Raw genomic sequence first — 10,398 nt, forward strand, 5'->3', positions numbered from 1 at the left:
ACTAAGCAATATAATACATCAGATCTACAATCTCATTTATTAAATACATTAGAATTAATGCTTCCTTTATGCACTTGTTGCAAATGCTTTGATATATGTTGTAGTCTTCTGAACCTTGCTTCTTTAGCTAATGAGTCTGATGCTGCATTGTGAATCCTGTTAATGAATCTTACCTTAGCCGGTGGTAATTTTCCTCGATAATGCAAAGTTCCTTCTATGGTATTCTTTGTTGTCCAAGAAATATCAGAACCTTTTTTGTTGATCGAATCTGCTAGCACCCTACAATCTGTAATTATGAAAACACTAGAAAGAGGATTGTTTTTTAGCCAAGATAGCGCCTTTAGGAGAGCTTTTGCTTTTGCATGCAAAGCCGAAGACGCTCAATCTGAGCCTGCGGATAAATGCATAAAAGCTTCTTGGTCGACAGAAAACAGGATGAAAGCATATTCCATGGATAAATTTTCTTTATTGAACGAAGCATTGGTGAATATCATCTAATCCGCGTTAAGGTTATTCCAATAATGTTTAGGCAAACTCTTTTGTTGAGTATCTTTGTTTTTTTTCTGGATATTGTCTGGTGAGGAGTGGATGAACTTCTTGATTTGTTGAATCAAAGAGGTTGGTTCTGGAATGGTTTTCCTAAACACCACTTCACATCTATATTTCCAAATAAACCAAAGGATTGTCGCAATCTGCACACTATGTTGAGAAAATCCTGGATCTGTTAGCCATCTTTCCACCCACTTGCTGATGGATCTTCCGTTAATTTGTGATTTAACGGGATCCAAAGAGCAACCAAACCAAATCGATCTAGCAAAGTGACACTTCCTGAAAAGATGATCTTCAGTTTCTGTCGCTTGATTATTACATAAAGGGCACTCGTCTGAGATTTCAGAGTTGTGAGTTGCTAGTCTGCTAGTGGTTGGTAGCGCTTTTTGAACCAGTTTCCAAATAAATAGTCTTATCTGAGGGATTGCTTGTAGCTTCCATAATTTATTCCAAGAAAACTCAATAATCACTTCATTATTTGTATTTTGAATGCTGATGTAATTATTGATGTTTTTAGTCGTGAAATTCCCATAGCTATTATGTTTCCATCTGATTCTGTCCATCTTCTCCTTATTTGGATAATAGCTAAGATTTTTTCCTTTATTTCTGACGAGAATAAATCATCTATTTTCCCAGTGTCCCAAGATCTTTCCGGATTTAGAAGTTCTTGAACTTTTTACGGTAGAGGGTTGTTGCTTGGTTTATCTATTATGTCCGTATTAGGAATCCAGTTGTCTTCCCAAATCTTCGTATTAGCTCCAGTTTTCACTTGCAGGACAAAATTTCCCCTTATAATATTGAGACCTTTTTGAATGCTTGTTCAGATCCAAGAAAACTCATAGTTTCTTGTTGGTAATATTTTGTTTCTAGCAGCTTCGCCCACAACTGATTTTTTCTGTTATTACTCTACTTGCTAGCTTCGTCAGAAGGGTAATATTAAAATTATGGGGATCGCCTCCCTGAGATTTTGGTTTACACATGCCTGACCTAGACGTAATTGTTCCTGTATCTTTTGAGAGTTTCGCTCATATTGGATTATGTCTAGGTTTTGTGAATTGATTTTCTAGACGTAATTGTGTAAGTCTAGGTTCGTGGCTTATTTTTTTCTGGACGTAATTATCTACGTCTGGGTTTTTGAAGAAAATCTAACCCAGACGTTTTAGATTACGGTTGGAAATCCAAAAATCTAACCTAGACGTAAAACGGGTAATAAATAACCATGCAAAACATATTTACGGTTGGGTTGGGGAACCCAGACGTAATTCAATTTTTGTCTTATTGGAAACCAGTTACGGTTTGGAGTTCTTCCAAACCCAGGCGTAAAACTGAATTACGGTTGGAAACGAAGCCCAACCCAGACGTAATTTGCCATGAAAGTCTAAAAATCTGAATTTTTTTACGTACTTAAGCTAGTTTTGAGCGAAATTGAACCCATGGGAGATAGTTCAGAGGTGTACATGTTGATTTTCAACCATTGGTTCTTCACTTTGTTGATTTATTTCTTCAATTGGTGGAGATTCATCATCACTTTGTGTTAAACCCTCTCTACCATCTAACAAATCATCCATCTCTTAATCTAATTAGATTAGATAATAATTAAACTAAATTAAAATTAACTAAACAAGGTTGTTTGGTCATTACAAAATTACTTATGGGTGATTCGTTTTTATCTTATTAGGTGACCCCTTTAATGGAGTGTGACGCCAATAACAGCCTTCTTTATATACCCACCTCTCCCTTTAGACTTAGCATTGAAGATTGAAGAAAGAAGATGTGGATATGTGAATCAAATCACAACTGGACATGTGGAGAGTACTAAACGATATTTGTAATCAATAGATAAAAATGTTTAGATTCTGTTTCTTTCGTACTATTTATGAAAAAAGAATGTTTATGCCTTGTGTGGTTACTAATTTATGAAAAATAAATGTTGATGCGCTGTGAGGTTGGCTAATAGTCAACTGTGCACCCCCTATCAACAGGAGGTGCTTCAAATTGGAGTTGCGAATAGCTCAAATATGAAACAAGTTAAAAGCTGATTTTCGTTTTCTCTACAGTAGTAATACCTTTATTATTAAACTACATTTTGCTCTATACAGAACGTATGTAAGAAAAAATAAGAAAAATATGAGGGAAACACATCTTCTCAACACAAAAATATGGTGTGATTATTTCGTACCAGGACTATTTGAAAAATTACAATTACATTAACAACCCAATCCCCTAGGCCCTGAGGGTATTCCAACTTCTAAGGCTATGCAGTAGACCTAGGTATTTTATATTGCTTCTTGAGAAATTGAGAGGCTTCTGAATCACTTCTGTGGCAAAGAATTCTTAAAAGGGTTTGTGTATCGGCACCCAATTTACTTCTACCTCCTTGCATTTCTAATCCACTCGCGGATCTCAAGTCATCAATCAGTACCCGAGTCTGACAACGTAAAAACAAAAACATTTCTATCAAGTATAAACATATGGAGAAAGGATCCAAAATTATAATCCAACACTCAATGTGTGATAAAGAACTAGTGATTAGCTTCGAGTATTAAGCCGAATTTGTAGTCTCCAGCTATCTACATTATACTCTCTTCTTACATGCAACAAACTTACTCTTCTGTAGCTATGTGAAGCCTACTTAAAACTGAGCAAGGGCTGATGTTTACTTGGGGAAAGATGTTTCGCCATGCAGGCTCACGTTATGGTATCATGTGAGATATACTCCTATACAGAGAGATTAGCATGCATGAAGTTTCTAAATTCTCAAATTTCTTAAAGACCGTTGTTTTCTTAAGTAATACTGTATAACCCAAGAGTTTCTTTGACTTCGCAACAGAATGCAACTCATTAAACTCAAAGACGGTCTTTGTTCTAAGAAAAATGCTACACAGTAAGCAAAATGATGTGAGTTTCAGCGAGGATGATTGAAATGGCGAGTAACACCCACAAAAACAGGTGTTGGGTCGATCGTACCCATGTGGGGCACCACCAGTGCATATAGGTACATGAGTAGTAAAAGGCAAAATAAATGGGAATATTACAAAACTACCCTAACTAATTAATCCTCTTCAAAACATGTAAAATTATCCTAATGCAGATGGAAAACAATTTTAAAATTACCAGTCAACTCAGTTACTGATCAGTTGTTTAAACTCTGAAACAACAAAGCAGACGCAACTTACCTCATATCCAAGCAACTTAATTACATGACGAACACGCGAAATGTGGTTCTCAACCACTCCTCTAGGAAGCCCATCTCCTCCAGAAATATAAAATTCCTGCAAGAGAAAATCATAAACATGTTTCATTTGAGATTAGCACATGAGTTCATCCTAAGACAATTGGTAGTAAAGTGCCTAATATTATCAGTGGCAGAGTACGTACTTACCATTTGAATGTATTAAATATATTGCTAATACAATTATCAGTGGCAGAGTACGTACTTACCATTCGAATGTATTAAATATATTGCTAATACAATAATAGCGAAAATGAGTAGACATATTTATGTTCTGTACGGACCTTTAAGATATCTAGATCTTCCTCTAGGAAGTTAGCATCACTTGGGAAGAAGAGACGGGATGAGCCTCCATCTAATATCACACGAAGCAGACCCTCCTGCAAGCAGAATAGATTCATGTAACCACAACGTCAAAATTTTACTGCACATACTTTTAGAGAAAAACGTAGGGTTCAAGCACAAACCATTGATGCTTGAAGAAGAGCTGTGACGATGCGATCCCTAAGGGGCTCCACAATGACATCACATAACTGATTCAGTACCTACAACAAGGGATAGTAAACTCAATATACGGTGTTACTTGGTAACTGAGAATACTGATTGCAGAAATTATGCTGGACATCACGATTTGAAACAGCATTTTCAATTATCTTATTAGTTATTACATTTGTTTTCACTGTGTGATACACATAGTAAAATATTGTGATTTGCAATTTAAAGATTCAATACTGCTTCTGTTCTCTGCTACGATCTACACCCTAAATCTTGGGCAAGGCTATTACATTCTTATTTTGCAACCCTTCTTTCTGGCTCAAATTACATATTTTGCACACTAATCAAAACGGTGTGTGATGTCCAATCTTTCAGAACTGACTGGACAAGTCCTATCGACACCCCATGTTCAATCGCAGAATCCCTTCAAGTAAATTCACGAAATTTCTAATACCTTCAATTGGATAGTATATCCAATTGTATCAAGTTGATGGTTACGCAACTTAGTCTCCCTGTATTGACCACATCGGAAGTCATTTCCATGACAGTCGATGGTACCTTAATAGTTACCAGCCTTGGGCACCAGGCAGACCGTCAAACTTTGGTCATTGCCGTTCCTATCTTTAGCCTCCATTCTGGGCTTCAATTTCTACTATCAGGAAAGTTTATTCTGTTTTAGTTGCACATAAGTAAAGAGATTGAAAAAACAGAGGAAAAACTTACCAAATCAAGTGGATCAATTAGCAACTCCAGTCTAGATTGCGAGACATTGGGTCTGTATAAGTTGTTTATGAATGGCTCTCTTAAATCCCAAAACACAATCTTAGTTCCTACAAAAATAAAAAACTAGAATGATACACAATCTCAAGATTGGTTCTAAAGCAATAAACTGAAAAGCACTAAATGAGTGCGTACCTGTAAACTCACTAACTCTATCAATAGCTGCATTTATATCTTTTCTACTGCCATCAAATGAGTCTTTTTGTGCAAAACTTCTCGACTTACCATCCATTGATCTTTCTACAGAAGATGAGTAACACAAACAATTCATCGAAGAGAAATAACATGCATATCAAGCTTAAATGAAGAAAAAAATTAACTATATGTATCTGCCAGATGCAATTGGTCTTTTCAGCAAATGATACCAACTCTTGAGTTCATTGTGTTGGTACAAGTTCTGTTTCTGAGATCTAACTTCAGTCTCTATTTCCTATATTCCACCTTCTAGGTGGTATCGCCAGTTGGACATCCGCCCCCCATGGAGAAATCTCATACTACCTCCGTTTCTGGAAAATAGTTACGATCACTTTTTTCAATGCCTATAGGGAATAAATTTTTCCAGTTTTACAATATATTCCTATTCATAATGCGCAGCAGAACTACTTTTGAACCAATAAACATTATAACTACTTTTGAAGTTCAACTAGATGGTCAGTGCTTAGACCTTAGAGCATGTTCATTCTGATATTTGGAAGCCTAGTAGGCACCTTGTTTTAGGCGGTTCTTGCTGAAAAAATTGCGGTCAGGGATGATTATTAACTTACGAGTACGTATGTAACTGTGTACTGCTTTGAAATACTTTAAAGCCGAAATAATGAAACTCTGTTACTACCTAATTAGATCTAGCAATGGTAGAAAGTAACTGGGGTGATCTGTTATTTGACTCTAGGATTGCCACTCACCAGACTATTCTATCTTTCTTGGATACTCGCAGATGTAAGAAGGGGATCTATTCTTTCTCTAATCAAGCTACGACATTTTACAAAAATGTGCTGAATATTTTGGGGAGAATAGCCATAGAAGCTTGATTGCATATACTATAAAACATATATATACCATCAAGATATTCTGCAACACATTTTCTTTTACACTGCATGAGTCTAAGTTAACAGTTTATTTATTTACATTCTGCAGTCAATAAACTTCCAATAATGACTGAAAATGGAAGGAAGAATATAATGAAAGAAGAAAACAAACATTTGTTAAGTTTAGACATACTGATATTCAAATTTTCGCGAGGCTTTTTCTTTGTCCGCCGTTGTTGAATGCTATCTTCCAAGTTGTTCAATTGACTAATTGCGTACTGTGGGTGACACATAGTATTCAATATCAAAAGATGTAAAAGAGGAATGGTACATTTTAAAAGTATGAACTCAAAGTCAATGAACTACTCTAATCATGTACAAGTTAGTTGATTATATAATTTTAGAAGTCCATGAGCATTTGATAGTTTCCGCGCAGAACCCAACCACTAAAATAGTTGGTAACCAGCAGAACCTATTAACTAACCTGTTTTGAGAAACTAGGTTCATATCAAACTAGAGTGTTACATCTTCTGTCATCTGCAGACCTGATTATAATGAGAAACATTCGCATATGCAGGTACTTCTGGTGAATTATTGATACCACGTGTATAAAACTAATCCTCTACCAATTAAGACTTGAGAGTCCAGTCAGTAATGTACCGCAATCAACTTGAGGCTTCTAATACACCTAGATGTAATATAGCTATTGACTGAAAACTATTTATCATTAATGAAGAGGTAATTTCTGGTGTAACTTGACAGCATAGAGGAAGCTAAACTTACAAAAAGAGTATTCAGTCGAACACAGAGTTTTGGTGTTGTTAGGTCGTTGATTTGACTGCTCCGTCTCTCATCAGGCAGCCTTGGGTCAACACTTTCTTTTTTCACAAATGCCTTAATTCCACTTTCTTTTTTGTATCGTGTGAGAATAGGCACAGGTGGTATGAGATCTTCTTTGCTAACTGCAACAGCCCAGATAAATTTGTCAATCCCGAATCAGAAGATTATAGAAATCAACACAGAAAAATAAAACTTAGTAATGCTTGTAATAGAAGTGATGCAAATTTAGAGTAGGAATTTTCTGTGGAGGTTTGACATCTAAGGAAACCTACAGAATTTTCCAGGGAAGCAATGTGACACATCCCATCAGCACAAAACTGAGAATGGTGCAGAAACACTTATTATCACTGATGAGCAAAGACAATCAGTAGCAAAGGCTAATAGCAAGTACTACATGTTACATACTAATAGAGTTACACATGCAATACAATTTGTAAAAATGTGGTTCTAGGACCTTCGCATCTTTACACATGAGGTCCACCATATCTCTTCATGACCTATATACACCCAAGATCTACCAAAAGCTGTGGGCACATCATCAATATAGTAGTTTTCAGCTAATAGAAAACAGACTATTCGTAACTTAACAATTAATAAATGAAGAGAGGTCATACTCAGTGCTTACCTAGCTTGTCGACAACATGATTTGTATAAACTTGAAAGGCATTATCAATTCCATTCAATAGGCTACTCAGTTCCCCAGATCTCATTGGAACTTTGAGAGCAAAAAATTGATCAACTGTCTGCAATTGAATATAACATATGGCGTTAATGCATCCATCAATTAGTCCTGTTCCACACTTAAGTTTTTAATCTGTTCAATCAATAAAAAAAGTAACACATGAAGGGGGAAAAAATGATGAAGCATAAAAACATCCCAACGGATAAAGATCATCGGGATTAATATTACAATTTCAACCTCCCCCATCCCACTTCACTTGTCCTGTATTCCAATTACAGATGTTCTAAAATAATAACTGTCCAATTCCCCAATAAAATGTGCATTCAAATTAGTACGTTAAATAAGTTTTCAGAATGACCCTTCATTTTGTATGATTAAAATGTATTCTTTATGGCGGGACCTAATTAAACAAAGACGATTTAGAAAGTGGGTTCTCTTAAAGGCTAAGTGTGGATTATATTCTAAGAAATCATTTCGAAGGATTACTTATGCTGCTGTTACTGTTAATGTGAATGATGATGAAGAAGAAAGATCTACGCAGTCGGGCCAGTGTGAACCTGAAGCTTTCATATGTCAGGTCTGAGAGGCAATGCCCCCAAAGCCATTATTTTAAAGATCCAAAGTCAGGATTTTGATGGTTCTTGCTTAACTGATGGAAGATGGAAACATTTCAAATTAATTCCCTAATTCTGCATTAAATTAGTTCATTTTTTCCAAGATGTTGTAATATGGGAGCCTATTCCGATATGGCTTTCAACCACGTTGGCTGGTAAATCTTATAAATAACAGTCTAGGTTGCCTTAAGAAAACAAGTGAAATGTGGAAAAACCCTACTTTACTATAGTTGTCAATAACAAATGATGTCTCCTCATTAAGTTGGACTTTTCAAAACGGAAAAACAAAAAGAAATGGAGGGTGGGAGTCAATCTTAAACCAGAACAAGCTTGCACAGAGCAACGTACACATAGCTTCTAAGGAAAATACTTTAGTAACAACAAGAAGAGAAAAGAATAAGCATGAGGTGACCGCTAATCTCTTTCGCTGATGCAAATGTCATGCCTCTGCTCATTTTATCTCATCGTTATTAAAAGATAACTCGTACATAGTCTTGATCAAGTAGGAAGTGATATGAGTGCAATCAGATATATGTTCATCGTTGGATTATGTGCAGCAAATATAATAAGAGGTTGTAATCAGCGGGCAAGAGGCCTTAAACAAGCAAAAGTTGCATAAAAGATACTGGTACTGTATGCCCATGACATTTTACACATGCGGACAATCCACTGGCGGTGGACTGTAGGGAAACTGAGGAATTCTTAGAAAGTGGTATACCCCACACATCTTCTGATTTGAATATACAATTTGCCACATGTTTAGGAAATTTCACGAAGTTAATTTTTGCACTGTAGTCATGATTTTCATGCTTGTTTTTTTATCAAATAACTAGGTCAATTGGGTTAGTGATATATGGTTAGAGTTTGACGCACCAAGGGATGTGTAGAAATGTTGGGAAGTAGAGGTTAGCGTTAGAGCTGCTAAAATGATGAATTTACACGTATGCGTAACAAGATTGAGATGTAGAGAACTATTTAGTAGTAATATCAATAACGTGAAATAATAAACGCAATTCAGGATCACGGGGAAACAGAAGTAGTGACCTTAAATATAATTAAAAAGCAGACATATGTCTTACGGAGATGCTAAAACAAGCGTAACAAACATGCATACCTCTTCCACAATCCGGTAAACTTCAACAATTGAACTCCCATGTCGTTGTTGCGCCGATATCGGATTCCATGCCTGCACACAATATGTCACAACCATTAATGTGGCATCAAACCAGAATGATTCATTAGGCCAGAGAATAGAACCATCAACTCATATAAAAGACGAATTCAAGGTATAAATTTCAATTATATCTTAAAGTCACAAAGACCTTCCTTACGAGTTGAAGCTGAGATGGATTCAGTTGGTCTGTCCGTAGTTATCAAACTCATTATGTGTGCTCTCAATTTTTATGCGAAGCACTTATTCACTAAGACAGAAAACCCAAGTTCTATAATAAATCAAACAAACAGTTGCTTTACATCCTTGAACTAGAGGACTTTTTACATCCCACCATCAGAAAATCGTGGTCGCAAGGGCAATAAGCCAGTCATAGGAACCCAAGTTACATTGGGGCACTCTCCCTTCAAGGACCAAGAGCTGCTTCTTCTAAGCAAACCCCTCTTAGAATATTGGTCTGTAACCTGAGTGATATAGTTGCATGGAAAAGAAGTAAAATACATATTTCATAAAAAGTTTACATATTACCTCTTGTTGAATAGCACGCTCAACCCATGATAATATTCTTCCAAGTTGTGAATTCACCCAACGTAACACTAGTGTCCCAGACATAGTTTCAAGCTGAAAAATAAGTACAAAGATACCCAAAGTTGTGAATTCAAACATATGAACTATATGAAGTCGAAATCTGACAACTTTTGTGAGACAAAACCTAACAGATCCTGACATTGTGACCCATTCAAAAAAAGGATGTACAACAAAAAAATAAGTGAAGCAACAACAAGAAGAAACATCCAAAGGAGTTGTAGAAGAGTCAACCTAAATGTCGTCAATATGAAGGACGGACAAAAAGAAAATCAAGCCATGGATACATAAAAAGCTAGAAAGAGTAAAACCTACACAACTATAGGGTGGAAAACAGGGAGATAAAGACAATGACCTAAAAATAGAAATAATATTCAGAACTAACAAACTTAAAGAAGATATAACTAAAGCAAGACTTATATCCA

General features: G+C 36.0%; 1 protein-coding gene across 2 annotated transcripts in view; it reads right to left on the reverse strand.

The window, feature by feature from the left end:
- Positions 1-2,557: 2,557 nt before the first annotated feature.
- Positions 2,558-10,398, reverse strand: part of LOC113321699 (protein unc-13 homolog) — a 15,270-nt gene continuing 7,429 nt past the window's right edge. Inside the window, exons 17-27 of one of the 2 annotated variants that reach the window (XM_026569601.1) lie at positions 9,917-10,009; positions 9,332-9,403; positions 7,547-7,664; positions 6,865-7,043; positions 6,275-6,359; positions 5,192-5,296; positions 5,000-5,106; positions 4,249-4,326; positions 4,066-4,161; positions 3,726-3,821; positions 2,558-2,977 (exon numbers count right to left, since the gene is read on the reverse strand). In XM_026569601.1, the coding sequence (XP_026425386.1) occupies positions 2,804-2,977; positions 3,726-3,821; positions 4,066-4,161; positions 4,249-4,326; positions 5,000-5,106; positions 5,192-5,296; positions 6,275-6,359; positions 6,865-7,043; positions 7,547-7,664; positions 9,332-9,403; positions 9,917-10,009 (1,203 nt within the window). In that variant the 3' untranslated portion in view covers positions 2,558-2,803. Of the gene's footprint in view, positions 2,978-3,725; positions 3,822-4,065; positions 4,162-4,248; positions 4,327-4,432; positions 4,926-4,999; positions 5,107-5,191; positions 5,297-6,274; positions 6,360-6,864; positions 7,044-7,546; positions 7,665-9,331; positions 9,404-9,916; positions 10,010-10,398 lie in introns of those variants that run through there. The other variant, XM_026569602.1, reaches the window with a different exon arrangement.

This window comes from Papaver somniferum, chromosome 11 (genome assembly GCF_003573695.1).
Source record: "Papaver somniferum cultivar HN1 chromosome 11, ASM357369v1, whole genome shotgun sequence".
In the NCBI taxonomy this organism is placed as follows: domain Eukaryota; kingdom Viridiplantae; phylum Streptophyta; class Magnoliopsida; order Ranunculales; family Papaveraceae; genus Papaver; species Papaver somniferum.